At 38.0% G+C, this 20,531-nt stretch overlaps 3 protein-coding genes across 4 annotated transcripts; 2 read left to right on the top strand and 1 right to left on the bottom strand.

The window, feature by feature from the left end:
* Positions 1-749: 749 nt before the first annotated feature.
* On the bottom strand, positions 750-2,108 carry LOC114142920 (RRP15-like protein). The gene has a single exon (XM_028014493.1). It carries the CDS (start codon positions 1,823-1,825, stop codon positions 1,100-1,102), a length of 726 nt encoding a protein of 241 aa, XP_027870294.1. The 5' UTR covers positions 1,826-2,108; the 3' UTR covers positions 750-1,099.
* Positions 2,109-2,382: 274 nt separating this feature from the next.
* mpc1 (mitochondrial pyruvate carrier 1) lies at positions 2,383-6,018 on the top strand. 2 transcript variants are annotated; one of them, XM_028014494.1, is made up of 5 exons: positions 2,383-2,601; positions 3,443-3,446; positions 3,565-3,661; positions 3,981-4,113; positions 5,182-6,018. In XM_028014494.1, the coding sequence occupies exons 1-5, from the start codon at positions 2,531-2,533 to the stop codon at positions 5,201-5,203; spliced, it is 327 nt and encodes a 108-aa protein (XP_027870295.1). In that variant the 5' UTR covers positions 2,383-2,530; the 3' UTR covers positions 5,204-6,018. The 2 variants fall into 2 exon arrangements, with proteins under 2 accessions (XP_027870295.1, XP_027870296.1); XM_028014495.1 differs by lacking the exon at positions 5,182-6,018 and having other exon boundaries at positions 3,981-4,117.
* A 525-nt stretch (positions 6,019-6,543) lies between these two features.
* kifbp (kinesin family binding protein) lies at positions 6,544-13,941 on the top strand. Its single transcript, XM_028014490.1, has 13 exons — positions 6,544-7,083; positions 7,245-7,343; positions 9,036-9,115; positions 9,873-9,931; positions 10,060-10,184; positions 10,284-10,377; positions 10,958-11,070; positions 11,179-11,328; positions 11,916-11,990; positions 12,805-12,967; positions 13,049-13,223; positions 13,298-13,483; positions 13,554-13,941. Exons 1-13 carry the CDS (start codon positions 6,559-6,561, stop codon positions 13,690-13,692), a joined length of 1,983 nt encoding a protein of 660 aa, XP_027870291.1. The 5' UTR covers positions 6,544-6,558; the 3' UTR covers positions 13,693-13,941.
* The last annotated feature ends 6,590 nt before the right edge of the window (positions 13,942-20,531 follow it).

Here is a 20,531-nt window from a genome sequence, read left to right as displayed (position 1 = left end):
TTAAATCATGAAATAACTGTGTTTCAACATATTTGTTGGAAATTTGAGTTTGAGTTTTCTAGCTACAAAGTTGTTCCCAGCTGCAGGCGAAGGAGAGATGAACACAAATCTATTACAAAACCAAGAATACAAATCAATTTTAACTTTAAATATTCAAAAACTCTCAGTAAATGCCATGCTGCTGTTTTTAATGCACTTTTCTCTTCAGTCAAGTATTAGACTTTTATTTTCTTGTAGATTATTTGTCATGTTTGATATCATTACCTTTTACTCTCCAATCTCACATTAGTTTCTGGAAAAACCACATAATATTGTAAATTTAAAAAAAAACAAAAAAAACCACCAGCAACAATAAAAAATTTATTTTTATTGCACAACTTATCAGAAATCTTAAAAATTGGAAAAACGTTGCATCTTCTGGAACATTAATACCTTTAGTCTTGATTGCTATTTGCAGGCCCCAACATTGAAAATGATGGTAAAGTTTTGACATGAGATGGAGCTTTTTGGAGAAAATACAGAAGAACGTTTGGAGGAGTAAAGCCGAGGCCTTTAAATATGATCAAGCATATTATTTTTTGCAGTCACTGCCAAACATGTAACCCATAAATTTGAATAAATAAATGGAGGTTGGCTACCTCAAAACTGGTTAAACTTCAACATTCGGAGTTGTGGATAATCCAGATGGATGACCTTCCCAAAGCCCTGACCTAAATCAGGCTAAACATGAATGAAACGTCTGGTCCATACACTTTTTAAAATCAGGTTCATGTCTTTTATTTTATTTTATTTTTTTAAAGGGGAAAACAATGAATAGATTCTGAATATACAAAATTTGCAATTCTTTGATTTGACATGTTTTCAGCTGCATCCATCAAAACAAAAATATGATACACACGTACTTTGCAGCGGAGCATCTTGAAAATGCTGATTTCAGACCATTTATATTCTTTTAGGTTATAAACACAGAACAACCAAACTTAGCAAATTATCGTCCAGACTAAGGGAGCCTCTCCCTTCATTAGCTTGTCTCTCAGGGGATCAGGAGCTTCGGTATTCAGACCTACATGGGAAGATACAGTCCAAATCTCTTCCTTCCTCATTTATGGGGACCAGCCTCCTCCGTGTCACTGTTTTTGTCCCAGTCTTTCATGCTGGCTTCCATCATGAAGTCCTCTCTCAGGACACTCCACGCTGGCTTCTGCTCAGACACAGGAGGAGGATTCTCCATCTTCACAGAAACCTTGTTCCCTTCCTCAGTCCGCCTCAGCACATCGATGAAGTCTTTCTTTGAGATGGAGGATATAATCTTAGCCTTCTTTCTCTCAGACCCACCGACCTCCTTCAGCGCTTCACCCGTGTTTTTCTGGTGTTTCCTCACGGCGTTGAAGAGCTGCACCACCCCCCTGGTGGCGGTCCTCTGCAGGGCTTTCTCAAGCTCACGGTCCCGCAAGATGTCAGGCTTTTCTCGAAACATCATTTCCCACTTTCGTTTCTTGTCTGCTTCTTTCTTTTTCTCCAGCAGCTCTTTTCTCTCCGTCACCGCTTTCTTGTTAGCCAGGATGCTGCTCTTGTTCGGCGCAGTTTTCTTCCCCAGGATTTTTGCCATAGCGTCTGCCCAACCGCCAACGGCGTCCGAGTCGCTGTCTTGGTCCTTTTCACTCTCCGCTTCGTCGCCATCATGGCCGTCTGTGTTTTCTCCGTCGTCAGAGTCTTCGTTAATACTTTCTCCCTCTGAATCGCTCTGTTGATGGTCGTCCTCAAGCTGACAAACTGCATCTTCTTGGGTATTTTGAGACACGTTTTCACCACGCACCGCCATCATGCAGTCTGAGCCGTGAACCGGAAGGGAATTTAGGTTTTCCTCTTTTGCGCATGCGCTTTCCGGTGTTTCATCTAGCTTGGTCCTCCCGTTGATATGTACTTCCCACTTATACTCAGCTGCGTTTTAACTGTATGGTGCATTCAAGTTTCGAGGTTTTTTTTGTCTCTTGTAACCCAAATTGATTTAATCTTTCATCTAAAAATTATTCATTTTAATTTTTTATAGTACCTTTATTTATATAGGTTGTCTCATCCAAGATCTCATTTACAAGATGGACCTGTTTTGATAAAACAAGCAAAAACTACAAACACAGCAGCAAAAAAAGAAATAAGAGATTTGATTCAATTAAATAAATTCATTACAAATTAGCTAAAAACAAAAAAAAAAACTTTATTTTTAACATTTTTGACAATTTAAGCTGGCCAACTTCAAACTTCAGCATAACAATAACAACATGGGAATCCAATTCTTCAAAAATAAAAATAATAATAAAAAAGAAAGATAAAAGACTTTTTTGTAATTTTGGAAAAATGGCTCTACATGATTGGTCTCTTTTTTTGCGGAAGGACGTAATTCGGCGCAACACCCCCGGATATTATCGGTCGTCCTCTGGTTGCACAGCTCTCCAGTTTCCAGTCGCCCTTCAGTCCTGTCAGGGAGAGTCCAGTTCTCTGTGAAGACAAACAATACTGTTAACTTTAAACCATGGCGGGGACAATTGCACGCAAAGCCATCGACCACCTGAAGAGTAAGGAGTTCAGGGATTATTTGACGAGGTTCGTATGTAACACACTCCAATATTTACTGCTAGCATGAATGCTAACCAATTTGACTGACTGTTGCAACCCTTTGAGAAGTACCGGCTGGTTGAAATGTACTTAAATTAACCAAATCTGCTCATTAACAACAGTAAATAATATTTTTTACCTCTCCTCTGTTAGCGTTTGCTGCTGTTTTCTATGTTGTCATATGCTAAACTCTCAAGGGCGCTTGATATCTGCGGCTCCTTACTGTTTATGATAGTTTATAATTCAAATATATGTCACTATTTTAGTAGTAGGATATCCATTTTTGTAAAACTAGATACTGATAAATAAATATTATATTGATCTTTACTGAGTTGCTTCAGAAATATCTTCCCAAATAGCTGAGGGTATGTGTGAATCAGTTATTGGAAAATACAGCTTTGCGTCCTGAAAACAATACTTATGTGGGTCCTGGTTGAAGTTCACACCAACCTCTCTGACCTGATTTTACATAAGAACTACCTTTGTTATTACATGAAATAACTCATTGTCAGGAAATTCAAACTTCGTTTAACCAGAGTTTTACCCTCCACAAACCTGCTTCATTCCTGACATGTAGAGTAAAGGTCAGGTGAGAGTATTGTGATGCAAGAAGATGCATTTGTTTGCTTTTTAAACACAAAATGTTCGTCTTTGTGTCACTTTTTCAAGATGCCTTGAATGGGCATTACAATAAACCTTTAAATAAGAAAACAGGTTTACACCTGACAGCTTGGAGACTGAAATGCTAATTGATCTGACAGTAAAGTTTTAACTTTCTTTTTTTCTTTTCCATGTCGGACTTAAAAATGAAAATATAAACGTATGACAGCACGGTAAGTCCAGAGTTTCTCTGTCTAGTTGTTGTTTTATATATTTGTGTAGACTGCAGAATATGCCAGTGCTTACAGTTTAACTCTGGTGTTAAATATAATTTAAATGTCACTTTTCCAGCATTTCTGGGGACCAGTAGCAAACTGGGGTCTTCCCATCGCTGCCATCACAGACATGAAAAAGAGCCCTGAAATTATCAGCGGCAGGATGACCTTTGGTAAGACATACAAACGCATGGACAGACACTGTTGTTTTCTTGCATCTGATTCTGTTTTGGGTTGGGGCTATCATTGATTTACTTAGAAAAAAATCTATTTTTTGTGTCAAGTTGAGGTGTAGTTTTTGAAAAGGTTTTTTTCTTCATTTGAATCCAGATTTACTTAATCTGTTGTTACTATGGCCTGACTTTTGCTGTTGCTTTATTAAGATGCTCCAGTGTTATTTCACAGTTATTTACATGTGAGAATTTGGGAAAGTGAGAAGTTTATAAGATGAAGGTACATTAATAAATCCATTTGCGTTTTTTTTTCTCTCAGCTCTGTGCTGTTACTCTCTGCTCTTCATGAGATTCGCCTACAAGGTTCAGCCTCGTAACTGGCTCCTCTTCGCCTGCCATCTGACCAACGAGTCGGCACAACTGGTCCAGGGAAGTCGCCTCATCAAATACAAGTGAGATGATGTTCTGTCAGCATTTTATTTATTGTCACTAATTTGAAATGCAAGATGAGGAAGCAGTTTAATTTAAATCCAGTGTTGTAGAAAACATTTGGAGGCCTTAGACCCGCGGACGTCGCGGGTTCGACTCCCGGTCCCGACGACCTTTGCCGCATGTCCTCCTTCAAAAATGGCGCCGGCTCAGCTGGCTGCCTGCAGACGCAGCTCCCGTCGTGTGTGTGTTAATCTGTGTATAAAAATTCTTGCTGTAACTGCGAAATAATTTCCCTGCTGGGATGAATAAAGTAATTCTTCTTCTTCTTCTTCTTCTTGTTTATAGTGATTCTTATGTTTTAGCTGACGGCCTGAATGTCATGATATTTTTGTTTTCTGCTTATTCTTTATGGCAATGATTAAAAATCATGTATTTATGTTATTTCAGAATGTTCTTTAGGCATCAAGTCTTTTGACCAAATCAGTCACTTCACTATTTTGGTGATAATTTTGATTATGACAAGAAATATTGTAGCCTACCAAATAATTAAGAATAATTTCGTTTTATTTAGTTTCCAAATAATTCTGGAAACCTCCTGCTTTTTCCACCAACTATTGATTCTGAACTCTTCCTGAGTTAAAACATTAATATTGTTGTTTCTAAATGAACATTAACTTGTTTTCTTTGCATTATAGGTCTGAAAGCTCTGCATCTTTTTCCTTATTTTCACCATTTCTAATTTTCTGCAAATAAAAACAAAATTTTTGCTTGGAATTTCAGAGACACGTTGTCAGTAGTTCATAGAATAAAAGAACAATGTTCATTTAATTCATCATATACCTATATAGAGCAAAATCAGAGAAACTGATCATTTTGCAGTGGTCTGCTAATTTTTTCTAGAGCTGTCTCTCAGTTCCACATATTGAAATTGAGTTTACAACTGTCCAGTTTTATGTGGAATATGTGACAAAAAGCAATAATAACAACATAAAACTGACAGGAATATATTCTGTAAATATTATGATATTTGTAAAGCGAAAAGCTCCACTCTGATGTAACTTAATTCTGTGTTTTCTTTCTAATCTCAGCATGGAGAAGAAGTCATCCTAGTGGTGAAGTGAAATCGGTGCAATAATGCAGAATGCTGCTTCAACAAACTACATTTGGACACCAGAACTCCTTCAGCAGATCAGCGAAGCTGTTGCCAGTTTTGTCTTTTTGACTGGATGGTACCATAATTGATCACAATTTAGCTTTCACTTTAATCCACAAGGAAATAAAAAAAAATAATAATAATAATAATAAGCTTTTCTCCAGTAGTTTCGATCAGTTATTTTTAGATTTTACATGGAATAAAACCTAAATGAACTAACGGTGACGGATGCCTTGCACACAGATCTATGGCTGCAGCAACTTATAAAATAGACCCTCACAGTCAATTTTTGTTGGAGAAAAAAATATTGTTACACTGTATCCTTTTAAAACATGGATATTTAAACAGACGGGAGGTCAGATTGAGCAAAAATGCACAGACAGTAATTCTGGAGAAACTTAGATATTGTCCTCCATATTGTCACCCTTTTTTAGATACATAGGACTTACTGAGGCAAAATGACAAAAAAAATGAATCTGTCATTATGGTTCAAGTTTGGTATCATTTTACCTCCTATGGCAAAAAGTGCAAATTAGAAAATATTGAAATGAACAGATGTAAATATGAAAAACATGAGGCTTTGTTTAAAAGCTAAGGCTGTTCAGATTATCCTGTAAAATTGTTCAAAATAAAATTCTGTTAAGTGTTGACCACACATGTAGTCACGTCTAATTGACATTAATTTAAGGTTCTTGTATGATTCTCCTGATTTTCCAGAGTAATTGTTTGGATTCTTTAGACATGTTTTGAATAAACTGGACTGGAAAAACAATGTTTTCAGATGTTGCCTTCTTTTACTGCACACTGTGAAGACAAATGCAGCTTTTAATACTCTGATGTCTCTGTTTTAGAAGTGGTGAGTTGTAGCCTTTGTGTTGAATCCAGATGTTGTGGTGACACTTCTTGACCTTTGTGGCTTATTAACCTCTTAGTGGAGATGTTGATGATTTTCTGCTGGACAATTAGAACATTGGCAAACTTCTCCCAAAAGTGTGTCAGTGAAAACATTGGCATAATTTACTACTTCTATGTTTTGAGAGAAAAAAATAGATTTTTTTGTATATTCTAATTTTTGGAAAATTACTTTAGTTTGTTTTTTTATGTAATTTGAATTAGCTTGAAAAACATTTCTCTACATAAATCTATGAATACAAGTACAACTTAAATCTTCTAAGTGTATAAAAAAAATCGTTAATTTGTCTTTAAGTTTCATTGGAATATAAATGAGCTCAAATATTTCTGACTTTTGTCAAAAGCTGAACTTTAAAAAAAAACGACTTGTTTGGTAGTCATGACTACATTATTCCACTAGATGGCAGTAAAATGCCAACGATGCATTTTACTGCCATCCTGTAGCCGCATGACGGAGAAGAAAACAAACATGGCTTCCATTAACAGCGTTGAGTGGAGATCCATCTGCGACAAATTCACCAACGCCCAACGTCTCACCGAAACAGAGTCCCGGAATGACCCAGAAAACGACCCGTTTCGCTCCAAATACAAAGCCAGGGAACTCCTGAGAGAAGTCTACTGCTCGCTGAAGAGCTTCGAGGCCGGGGACGGAGAGGAGGACGCGGGCGGGGAGAACTGCGAGCAACGGCCCCCTGACCAACCGGTGGACGGCCAGACAGAGGATGCGTTCAGCCAGGGCTTCAGCGGCGACTCACCAGCCGGGATGCGGGCAGCTAAGCTCGGGGCTGTGGAGTACTACCTGGGCGTCAACCATGTGGACACGGAGGAGCTGTCAGCCGGGCAGGAGCATCTGATGAACTGCATGAAAATGCTGGAGAAATGTAGGGCGTCCTCGGAGAATGTGTCTCTGTTCATCCATGTCAGGGTAAAAACGATGTTTCCTTTTATTTTGCCATAAGCGTGGCTCCGTACAGCTCGTAATATATGTAGTCTTGGGTCGCATGCTGTGGTTTCAGTCTTTACAATCACCCCAGTGTGGAGTTCATCAGCTGATGGTGATCATGAGTTGGTCCTGTGTGCTTTCAGAACCAGCTGGGAATCCTGTGGGCTGGCCGTGATGAGACCGAGACAGCGCAGGGCTTCCTGGAATCAGCAGAGTCCATCTACCAACGCTACATGAAGGAGGTGAGGCTGCTGCCTTCACGGTGGAAACATCGGACATTTAAATAATAAGTTTCAGGTCTTGGTTATTTAGTTTAATGTACAATGTACACAAACATTGACCAAAACAGCCTGTCAGTGATCCGTTTCACCAAAAATATTTAGCCACCGCTCATTTGCAACACCAGTCTCTTACCAGGTGTGGAGGCCAAGTTAATGAACAAAATATTCAGTTACTGTTAAAACTTATTTGTTTAATTAGTAATTCAATAAGTGCATTTGTTGAGGTTTAGGTATCATTATTATATTGCATGTAGCTAATTTCATGATGTTTTATTGTGAATAAGTGTTTAATTTTATGCTTTATAACTTAATTGGCCATTTTGCAGTTTATGTAAATGAGGTGTGCAGCGCTGGAACCTTAACGAAGGTTAGAGGAGAGCAGAGAGAAGGAAAGGTGCTGCAAGTAAAATTGACAGAGCCACACGGTTTTTCAACCGTAGTTGTGTTTTGTGGAGGTTTTTAGGAATTTGGTTGCTATTGTAAAGGATCTTTACAACGGAGTGCTGTGGAAATTCTTATTTTCCTCTTCAAACACAGTAAAATCAGCGAAATTAACCTTGTGGCAACACACCAGGAATGGTCATTTATTGTTATATTGAAACATTTATTATCTAGATAGTTCCAATTCATGTCTGAAAACCTTAAAAATTTTATACAGGTTTATTAATTTAACTGCTTTCTCAGCTTTAATCTACAAAAACATCTCTAATAATCATAATGAAATCTATCACCCAACATTACTGCTTGCTACAAGCCGCCATCTTAAATATTTAATCTTTTTCCATTTTGTTTTCTCTGATGTTTTTCTGTTGTCTGAATTTATATCATCTCAGGATGGAAACAATGTTCAGTTTGTCATATTTATGAGGCAATTCAGATTTTCCCCCAGTGTATTATAAGCCTGGCGGGCCACCAGGCTTTACTTGTGCCCCCACCGGGCTAAGCATTACTTTAAGTTTTTTAAAAAATAATAATTTTTTTAAGACTTTATAGTTGGTGTTCAGATATTAATCTTCTAATAACACGTATTTATTAAGTGATATTTTCAAAATTTCTGTCAATTTTAAACATTTTTTAACTCAAAAACACGGTGGGCCGCTGGATGAATGACTGCCCTAGCACCCAACCATTTCTGGATGAAACCTTGCAATTGTTCCACCGCCACGTTAAGCATCATTCCAGCAGTGATATGTCCACAATACTGAGTCACAGCAGTTTTTCCACCGATGACAAGTTAAAAAAAATCCAGTGTCCATGTGCTGCTAATGATCTTTTCAGATGTGCCTTACTTTAGACCTGCTGAGGCTAAAGTATTTGTTTTATACGCACTGAGACACAGTAATGGAATATGAATACATGTCTTTCTTAGATTTGCAGGCAGACGCTATCTTGACTTTATCACTTTGTTTCAGATCTGTCTACTCGGCTTCCTTCTTCACGTTTATCTCGTCAAGTTTTTTCTTCTGCATCCTCTCTCCCTTTGTTCAGTCTTCCTCCCAGCGCTCTCTGCACACACTCCTCTGTAACTCTGTCTCCCTCTGCTGCTTTTGCTCAGCAGCTTCAACACATCATGTTTGGTCTGACAGACTTTCCAGTCTGTGACGTTTCATTTTCTTCCCTGTTTGGTTTTTGTGTTTTCTTCATCTCATGCAGGATGGGAGGCCTCCGACCGACATGACGGAGTACTTCACTACGGAGGAGAACCTGCTGACACACCAGGAAAGAACTAAGAGGTTGTTTCTTTTATCCGTGTGCATCGCCTGCTTTACAGTACTCTAAAAAAGTATTTTTACAACTTTAGTTGTTTCTGAAGTGTTTCCACATTATAACCACAAACATCTGTATGTTTTGTTGGGAGTTTAAGTGATAAACAAACAAGGGCAGAAACTATTTATCGGGTTATTGAAGTAATTGCCAACTAATTTAGTCATCGATTAATCATTAATTTGAGTATTCAAACTCAAAAAAAGGCTATTTGATAAAAGAAGAAGACACTGAGAGCTGTAATTAAGCCAAAAATGTTCAAAAACTATAAACATTTTACATTGAAGATTAAAACAAATCAAATGTTTGTAAATATTTTCCACCCAAAATTACTTAAGTGCCAGCTTTAGATTAGTTTAGCAGAAAGGTCTGATGGTCTTTTAACATGTTGATGTTAGAAGTATGTTTTTGTGCTTCCTTTTCTACAAATGATCAAGCATTCACAAAAGCAATGCTGTGTTTCTCATTTAAGAGGAATTTAATTATTAGTTTATATAATGCATAAATCGTCGAACATTGTAGTAGTTAAATGAAAAACCTGCAGATTAATCGATTGAATAATCAGTTACTAAAATAATTATTTATTGCAACCATAAAATAAACAGAAGAAAGAAACTGAACGCTGAGGATGCATATTTCTGAAAATGGATCTAGATTACATTTTTTAAAATTTTTTCATAAGTTTTATATTGTCTGTGTCTCTTATCTCATCTCCCCTGTTATCAGGTTTGAGTTGGCTTACACCCACACCATGTACTACCTTGCTCAAGTTTACAAGAACCTTGGTAAATTTGAGGATTATACGAATATTGATTAGTGTCTGATTTTATGAGTATTAATCAAATATATTGATAAGTGTATTGAGGTCAGGTCGTGTTTGGTGGTAATAATATTTACTTGTTTTGTGTGTCAGGTGAAAACGAGCGCGCTGCCACCTACTGCCACAGCACGCTGCAGAGACAGCTCCAGTTAAACCAGTTCAGTCCAATGGAGTGGGCTCTGAATGCTGCCACACTGTCCCAGTATTATATTACAAAGGTGAGACATCGATTACTTTGATCAGAAACATAAGCGATCTGCATGAATCTGTTTTAACTTAATTTTAAAGGTTAAAGCTGAATGTTTTTGTTCTTTCAGGGCCGATACATGGAGGGCAGACACTGCCTTGCAGCAGCTACTGTTATATCAGGTTTGGCTGGAGAGGTTCCCTCTGAAGCTGCCGCACAAGAAAGTAAATATCTCCACTGTCACAATAAGCAATAAATATATTAATCGCGTAGTAAATTAAAACAAGCTCAATCATTTCCATTTGCATGATTTATTGTCTCTCTCTTTCTACCAAAAACTTGATGACAAAAGTCTTCAGAGAGCTTCGGTTTACAGAGACTTCATAGTTCATTTGTTTTGTTTGTTTATTTTGGATATTTAAAATGTCTTACAGGTCCATTTTTAAATGTTCATTAAAATTGAAAGTTCATTGATTTTTTAAAGAATGTGTTCTTGCATTATTATGCATCTATCATTACATTACATGTAAATGATCTCAAAACAACTCTGGGATAATTTATGGTGCCGCAAAATCTGTTCTTGTGACAGATATACAGTTCACTGATATGCGAATAATAGTGCTTTGTGTTATAACCCACATTTAATTAAGAAAATATGTAGCGTGTTTCCTGTTTATTGTTTCAAGCAAATAAAAAAAAAACAACTCTTTTTTTTAAAAATATTTCCTCAAAGTAAATTGAACTGCTTAAAAGAACTGAACCAGTTTTTTCTAAACCTTCCTCTGCCGTGGGACGTCTTCACAGGTGAGACAGAGAGCGAGCGCCGGGAGCAGCTCCAGCAGAAGAGAGCAGAGATCGCCAGATGTTGGATCAAATACTGCCTCAATCTCCTGCAGGATGCCAAGAAGCTGCTGGAGGTACGGCACGGTCGTACGACTTCACGTCTGCAGACGCAAACTGTAAATGCATCCAACACGTGTGAATCTCCAAAGGAACAAGAGAAGCTCTTTTCATTGTACGTTCAGGATAACATCGGTGAGCTGGATACCGATCGCCAAGACGAGCTGAAAAGAGCAAGAAGACAGGAGGAGGAGGAGGAAGAAAAGGGGAGGAAGAGCGCTCTGCTGTTCGGATCTGAAGACACCTTTGATTCCATCGCGAGTGTGGAGGAAAAGGTCTGAATGTGTCGGATGTGTTTGAACTACTGACGGTGTCAGATTTCTATAGTCGTGATCATTTTCTGTTGACAACAACCCCTGATTCTGGTGAAGTACTGACTGTTAGCTGCTCACATGTTGCAACGTTTCATTTCACATTCAAAGTTTGTGGTTATGACACCCCAGCTAAACGTCACTCAAACTTGAAAGCGGTTTCAAATGTGGCTTAAAAAACCTTTTCTGAAACTCAGAAACTATTTTTGAAACGGCTCGTTTTTCAGACAACACAAAAGATGAATGGCTGGATGTTTTTATTTGTTAGGACTTGAACTGTTACCAGAAGAAGTTAAGACCCAAATGGAAATACAAAAACATGCAAAAAGTGCTTTTTACATAATAGGTTCCCTTTAAAATGTACGAGAGTTAAAATTTTAATGCTTTTGTAAGCTACAGAATCAATAACATGAGTGCTCAGTTAGGAGGGATAATTATGTGTGAATTAACATATGATTACCTTTTCTTTAGTGGGCACCATTATGCACTTAGCAACTGCTTTCTTTATAGTAGATAACATAAAAGTCACTTTATTATATTCTTGCTTACAGGTGATGTGTTTGTTCCCTTTGGACTTCACGGAGGCCAGAACTGTGTTTTTGGTGGGACAGAACTACGTAACACAGGTATGATGCATAAACAGAAACTTTAGTGCTCAACACTGCTGCACTCATGTCTGTGAGAGACAAACCTTACAAATATCTATGTTAGAACATCCTAACCTGTTCTAACATGTTAGTATATTGGTACATCTAATCAATATACTAAATCCTTACACAGAAAATCAAGGGATTGAACTGATATCAGCTAGAATTAACTCTTTTACTCTTTATAGGTTTATATTTGAGTAAAATGAACATTGTTCTTTTATTCTATGAACTACTGACAACGTGTCTCTGAAATTCAAACCAAAAATTTAGTATTTATTTCCAGAAAGTGAGAAAAAAAGATGCAGAGCTTTCAGACCTCAAATAATGCGGAGAAAACAAGTTCATGTTCATTTAGAAACAACAAAACTAAAGTTTTAACTCAGGAAGAGTTCAGAAATTAATATTTGGTGGAATAAGCAGGAGGTTTTCAATGCAGTTCAGTGCAGTGGGCTCTTCATTATTTCTAGAGATTTTTTATATTGTTGGCATGGAGAGTCTTGACTGCATGGTACAAGAGATAATATCCTCCCAAAATCTGCATCCTATTTTCCAGTGATGATTGGACTTCACCAAATTGGGCAACCGTTGCCTGAAGCGTCTCTTGATAAACTGTTGGATGTGTTTCAGTTGTACATTGTGGTCAACCTAAAGAAAAGAGTTTCAGTTTTTATTAAAGCCATGTATTTTGCATGATGTTACCGCAGTGAAGCCATGCATGTAAGCTGATGCAGAACCATGTGAAATGTGTGTCTAATAGATTTTCTGTGTCCATCCTCACTGTGATTAAAAGGCTAAGGAGTACTTCCAGATGGACGGCTATGTGACGGACCACATAGAGATCCTGCAGGACCACAGCTCCCTGTTCCGGGCCCTGGCCTTCTTTGAGGAGGATTTGGAACGTCGCTGCAAGATGCACAAGCGAAGAGTTGACATGCTGGAGCCGATCTGCAACGGTACTGGTCCTCTGACCTTTTATTCTGCTTCTAAAGTGTTCGGGCTGTTTGTTGACGTCCCATTGGTCTGTTCTTCTGCAGACTTAAACTCCAGATACTACCTGCTGATCCGCAGACAGCTGATGTTTGAGTTGGCTGAGACCTACAATGAAATGATGGACTTGAAGCTGACTCTGGCCAACAGACAAGCTGATAACCATTCCCTAGATGGCCACACTATTAAGAAATTCAACCATCTCTGCTCTGCCTCTGCCAAGTGAGTTTCCATTTACGGAGTTTCTCTGGGATTTCAACTTGTTCTTAAACGACTTAACCTCCTTTCCTCTGCAGGTACTTCCAGATGTTCCTGGACTCTCTGTGCTCACCAGAAGGGAAACCTCCTGAACATCTGGAGGAGGAGGTGCTCAGACCGGCGCTGGTGGCCCGATTCAGAGTGGCCCGACTTCACAGCAAACTGATCAGCTCCTCACCTCCAGTCCAGCTGGAAAACCTCAACAGAGCTCTGGAAAACTACAAGTAGGATCACACACATTTTTAAAGCTGATCTGCCTGTTGGTCTGCTTTAAATGCTAAAACTGCTGTGTAGGTACGTGGTGCAGTACTGCGAGGCGCACCCTGAAGCGCCCGCTGCCGTGGAGACGGAGCTGGAGCTGAGTACGGAGATGGTCGGCCTCCTCCCTCTGAAGATCAACCGCCTCAAATCAAGGATGGCTGCAAACAACTAAGGGCCACGTTTTGCTCTTAACTATTGCGTTAGTGGTCTTGTTACCTTAAATGACCCAATCAAAATGTATCCTAACACTGTTGATGAACACTCTGCAGTTAAATAAGCCAAAATGTAGAGTCTTGTTCTTCATGTACTAAATTCTGTGTTTATTTTCCTGTGGTTAGCATGCTGCTTTTGAATGCATCACAGCCTGTAACTGCTGAAAAGTGCTCTCAATATTGTGCAATAAATGTTGTGATTAATTCGTCTTTGATTCCAGGTCAGATATACAGAACATGGCTGACGAGATAGAAACAAAGGTTGGGTATATTTCTAGACAATAGTTTTATTTTGTTAGCCTCTTCAAATTAACATAGCAACTATGTTAAACGCAACATTTTTTGGGTTTATTAGTAAAATGTTAATATCTCCTTAAACTTACTTCTCAAGATTTTGTTCTATATTTTTAACATGCATTTATTTAGTTTGAATTATACAGTATATGCTGTAGTATAGAGTAGAGTTTGTTCTCTATAATGTCTGTATTGTCTAGTTGAAAAGTAAATAATTTCAAAAGATTTTACTTTTCCATTGTCTAACATTAGATAAAACTTCCCCAGAGTAGATTTATTTCATCTTGATTTAACATAATTTTACAACAAAACAAATGAACAGAAAAACTAATATAAATTTGTTACGTGTTTTCAATAAAGAGCTTTTTAAAGATCCCAATACAAATAGTATTTCAAAATTAAAAGCATCTTGAAGACTTGGTAGAGAAACTTAGCTTCTGTAAATGTGACTCAAAGCTTTTCTAGCATTCTTCAGAGTTCACACCACAACGGTTACTCCCTTCATTTCAATAATATTCTTCATTTTTGCAGCTGTGTGCAATGGCCGCTCCCTCATCTTCCAGAGCTAGTTTAGAAACAAAGCCTCGGTGAACTCTGAGATATATTTGTCCTGTTTGTTTGAATCATCTCTAGCATTTTTTCACAGGATTTCCTGACTTTTGTAAACTTTATCTTACACTCCATATGATGACGGTTTCCTATGCAAGAGGAAACAATGAAGCCCCAAAGCATCACTGAGCCGCCACTGTGTTTCACAGCAGCCACGGTGTTCTTTTCAGCAGGTTTGCAGTTTGATTCTTCATAGAACAAAATCCAAAACCTCCTTTGACTTATTTGCATGCTTGTGAGCAAATTGGATCTGACTTCTTATGCTTTTTGGATCAGTAATAGTGTATTAGAGTTCAAGCAAGAAGCCCTTGACTGTTCAATATAATGTGTAAAACCTAAAACTTAGCAGCACCTTGTTTGAAATGAAATATTACTGTCTTCTGCCCTGGTTTTTAAGGTGTTGTATCCTTACTGGTTTCATCGTGAGATGTTTCTATCAAAGCTCATTTGGATCATATTTGCTCTTGTGAAAAATTGTGTTCAGGGGATTTAATAACTACAAGACTGCAAATATTGTATTGCAAAGACCCAAATGACTTAGAAGTTTTAAAATAAAAATAGCTAATAGGGATTAAAACACTTTAGATGTATCTAAACATCATGTAAAGTAGGGCTGAACGATGTGGCTGAAAAATGTATCGGATTTTATTGATTAGGGTTTTTTTGTTGTTGTTTTAGACATAAATAGTGCCAAACTGGTGACGTGACATTTTGTGTTTCGGTCCACAGTTTTCCTTTTGAGCTGTTGTACTCATTTTCTCTGACGCTGTTGTTTATTTTGAAGCAGTTATAAGGGATGAAACTTGAAACTACTGCTGTTCAAGCTGCTCAACACGTTGTTGCTAGGTAACCAAAACGCGAGTGAGTTAGCTGATGCCGCTCACCTAGCTTAGCTGGCTGGGAGAGGTTAAGCCATGGCGGCTAAAACGTTTCCTCTGCCTACATCTCCCAGAATGCTGTGCGGTCGTGGATCGGCGGTCAGTGATATTTACTGAACGCCGATGAATATTGGTCAATAGATTAATACCAATAGCTGTTGGTGTTGCTAGCTAACAGTAGCTAAAAAAATAAATCGCTATTGTTAGCGATTTATTCCACAGCCCTAATCTAAAGTGAAGTTTACTGATTTTGAATAAAAAAATAAATGTGTCAGTTTAAAATTGTCAGTGCAGATGAGTTTTAGGTTTATTCTTCTAGGTCAGCAATCTGTTTAATGCTCAGAGGGTAAAAAAAAACCATAATTTAAACCTCAATTATTTATCTTAAACATAATGTAGCTACTTATTTATGGTCTATAAATTCATGTTGACATTTATGTGATGGGATCATTTCCAGTAAGGCAGTGTTGGCTGTCACCTTCGTCTCTTTTCTATAAATTAGAACAATCGCAACCTACTTTACAAAGTGCACAGTGCATCAAAACTGCGTAGCCAAAACTGCATCGCCATCACATTCAAACGTTACTTAATCATAAGTTTCTGTTCCACGCTGAAGAGGAGCATTTGCGAAAGAGGTCAGATGTGTGGGCTGACATCCTGACCAATTTCCAGCAAGCAATGAACCAATGCATACTCAACCATTTGCTGCTACTTCCTCTGTGCAGACATTGGAGGTTTGTGGTGAAGCACTAGTAGTGGAAGACAGTGTGGCTTTAACACCATGGCAATCTGGTGATTCTATGGTGTACTCGACTGATGTTTACATTCCCAAGTTAAACCATCCATCTTGGTGAGGCCACAGATCCGCCCAGTAGCTGCTGTGGTGGAAGAAGACAAACTAGAGTAATGATTCCCTGGTGAATTGTTTCGGAGACCAGAAGTAATTAGTTTCTTAAAGTTAAGAGCATCCCCAAATCACAAAGTCTACACTCAATCACAGCAACAGCCAAGGTTTGTGGGAGTGCTGCTCATGATGCAAATAGTTTGTTTCAAAACAGGGTTCTTTTTAGTAATTCTACAAAACGGAAAAATATTGTAGAGTTTTAAAACTTTAACATCTGGACATGTCAGCAATATTAAGAAATCTTACTAAATGCACATTTCCCAGCGTCAAGAGAACCTGGACTAGTGCAGCACTGCACATTTCTGAAACTGTAAATAAAATCTCTATAATTACATACTCTTGATACTTCTAGGGGATATTCTTAGGTTTTTTAAGCTTTAGCACAACAGCAAAGACATTAGAGGAAACTAGTTTTGTTGGTAATCTCAGGGGGATTATTTTAACATATCCAAACAATCTGAGCTCTATAATTTCAATTAAATCATAAAATATTTTTATTAAACCATCCATTCATTACCTTACATGCTTATTATGCTGGTGGGGTCTAATATATTAATATGATATATAATTTAAAGCATGAAGCAACTATCATATGTTTATGGTAGCTGTTTGCATTGGAAATATACATTTAAAATTAAATATAAAATACTCACAAGTGGAAAGCCATTAAGACAGCTGCTAAGCCAGTTAACAACAAGGGAACATCATGCAATCCACCGCAAAAACCACATCTTAAAACCCTCAGGCCTTAACTTACCGTTTTACAAGCCATGCTCAACTAGTTCGGTTTGTGTGCAAGCGCTGCCGGGAATGAAAACTTTAGGAGCCAGCACTTCTCAAGACTGCAAAGTTGCATCTGACTGCCTGTAGGAACAGTTTGTCTTTATGCAGATGAAACCAACGTTCAGATGTTTGGTGAGAACCAAACATGGCATTTCATCACAAACACCCCAAACCGAAAACTGAGCACAGCCGACGATGTGAGCTTAATTTGCTGGTTTAGGACTTGGGCAGAGACAACAATTAGATCTGCCACAAACATCTTTGTGAACCAAAGTATTTCAGAGACAAATGTGAGGCCATCTGTCCAACAGATGAACTGAAGTGAACTAGAACTGTTGTGAAGAAGGGAGGGCCAAAATTCCTCTACAATGATGTGTGATGAAGACTGATGTAGAGCAGGATCACTTAGTTACTGCTGGTAAATATGCTGGATAAAACATCTTCTCTGTGTTATTATGTGTGCTAATGGGTGGATCTTGTGCTGCTCTGTCTGAGAGAGTGAAAATAGCCCAGTGTGCTATAAACTCTGGTTCCTCAGACAATAGACTAGAACCCACATACTGTGATGGGATGGGAGGAAAAACCACACGGTGAGAAGATTGCTATTCTTTGCGATACTGACTGCTACAGGGAAACGTAGCAGCTATCAAACTAACCCTAGGAAGAGCTAGAAAAATATGATCAAACTGTTGGAAATCAGCTTTTAAATTGGATCAGGTATTGATCAACTTGGAAAAAGAGCAGTATTGAAAGGATACATGCAATATTTAGCTTTTGATTTGAGCATTTACTTCCGTAAGAGTCTTTCCACTGAAGCCTGTGTTTGTGTGCGAGTGCGGTTGTGCAAAGACGTGACGCCAGGCAGGCTAGTGTGTCATTTCCTGGAGGAAAATGATAGCGACTGATGCTACCACTTCCTTCAGCATCATAATGATGTGTCAGCTGAAAGACGGCTTTCTCTCTCGTACAAGGTTGTCTTTGCTTTAAGAAGCGGGTTTAACAAACGGACACAGGGAAAAACCCGATGAGCAGGAGTTAGGAAAACACCAAAACAAAGAGAGTGGAGGGAAAAACCACTTTTGGTGTTTTCAACAGGAATTCAGCAAATTAACCTAAAAATATACCTACATTATTACATTTCTCATAGGACAAGGAAGGTAATTAATCAGAAAAAGAAGCCAAGAGGCTCATGGAAACTATGGAGGAGCTGCAGAGGTCTAGAGCTCAGGTGGGAGGCTGTGGTAAACTTGATATTGGGGCAGAGGTTCATCTCAAAGCAGAACAAAAACACTAAACAAACAGAGACTTTCATTTCTCTCAGTGTGCACCGCTGGTAGAGAACAACCTAAAATAATCACAACTTTAGCTACCGGTGATTCTACAAAGTATTTACTAAGACAGGCTAAATAAACCTGCACACTAAAATACATTAAAAAAAACTATAAGTAAGCAAAATTAACTAATTAAACCAGTGAGAGTCAGGGTCATTTAGTATTAAGATCATCAGCTGTTTAATTTGGAGTGTTGTTTACCTGGTATTTTGCATAGAACAATATTTATACCTTTACAACATACAAAATAACACATTTTAAAAGTGTCATGATTTAGTTACTTTTCTCAATTAAGTCTGGCTTTAAAAGTTGTTGTTTTTTTATCGCTGTGTTTGAAGATTGTGTTTTATGACCATTGTTAATGTCATTAAAAATGTACACTGCAAAAACCCAAAACTTGCCAAGTATTTCCGGTCCAGTTTCCAGTGCAAATATCTTGAAATAAGACAAAACTAACTTACAAGAAAGATATAGGTTTTTGTTTGAAGTAAATAATTCCTTAATATTAATGAAAAAGTACCAGTTCCACTGGCAAATTAATGTATTTACAACGTGGGAAAATATGTTTTTATGGGTGAAATAATCTGCCAATGGAACTAGTAAACTTTCATCAATATTAAGAAATGATCTTAGTTGCTTCTAAGTTCATTTTTCTTATTTTAAATGTACTAAGATATTTGCACTAGAAACTAGACCAAAAACACTTGGTTAGGTTTTGTATTTTTGCAATGTAGAGTAACGTAAAAAGCCTGGCAATTTACAACATAAACTTTAAGTCCATATATCTGAAAAAGAAGTTAATATTCTTGTTTATGTTTGACCAGTGCCAAACATCTGCTGGATATATGGAGACACATTAGAGGCACAAATATGGAAAACATGCATGGAGGCCACATTAAATCCAGCAGCAACATCAACACACTGTGAACCAAACACAGGCTGATGGGCGGTGCTGTGCACCCTGGTTACTGGGGTCGCATGCACAAAACCACATATTTACATATGTCTGCTGCCAAGCCACACTGAATGTTTCCTGTTCTTGATCGGTAATGTTTACTAAAGTATATAATTTAGCTAATAATGAGCAACAAAAATGTTCAGAAGTTTCTCTAACGTCATGATTTGGGTTTTCTTGCACAAACGTTTCTGTAATTTTGGCCCATTCCTCCTGACAGAACTGACTGAGTTGATCACATTCTTACTTGCTTTCTGCCCCTCCCTCAATTTATCAATAGGTTAAAGTGATGGCCATTCAAAATATTCACTTTGTTATCTTTACTAATCTGACGATGTGTTTATACCATCGACTGTAGATGAGTCAGCTGTGCCCAAGCTTTAACCTCCAGCCTAATGTCTTGTGATCACATCAAGAACATCATGTTCTTTTCTCATGACATCATCCGTTTTGTAAACCACACCAGTCTCTCCTCAGCATGATGCTGCCACTCTTTTACTTCAAAGCTGCGACAGTATTCTCAGTCTTGTGACTTTATTGTTTTTTTTTTCCTCCACATGTAATGATGGTCATTGAGGCCAAACACTTCTGGCTTTATTTTTAGTTTAATCAAGAACAACCGGACATATCTGCAGAAATCCTGAACTCAGTTGGGTGTGTTTTAGATTGCTTCTTCCTCCCTGATGGGCCTTTCAGTCCATGAAGGTACAAGACTGGACACAGAAACTTTCCAGCTTCAGGTAGCCTCTTTTTTGCTTTTGTTTAGGTTGCACATTTCACACAAAAACTCATCAATCTGTGAGACAAAGAACCGCCTCACAGATTATTCCATTCTTGGATGATTTTTTTGATCTTTCCGTCATGTCACACAACAAAACAGTGAGTCTCTTTGAAATATTTGTAGATACAAATGTGCCTCCAATTAACTCAAATGTTGTGAACTAGCAACCAGAAGCTGACACGTCATCAGCATTACAGTGCATGTGAATTCTGAGTTGGAAGAAGGTGATATTAAAAAATGAAATTACATTTTCCAAATAGAAGT

Source organism: Xiphophorus couchianus, chromosome 4, assembly GCF_001444195.1.
Source record: "Xiphophorus couchianus chromosome 4, X_couchianus-1.0, whole genome shotgun sequence".
Classification (NCBI taxonomy): Eukaryota; Metazoa; Chordata; class Actinopteri; order Cyprinodontiformes; family Poeciliidae; genus Xiphophorus; species Xiphophorus couchianus.
The sequence above is the reverse complement of the archived record's forward strand: the minus strand, read 5'-3'. Positions and strand labels throughout refer to the sequence as shown.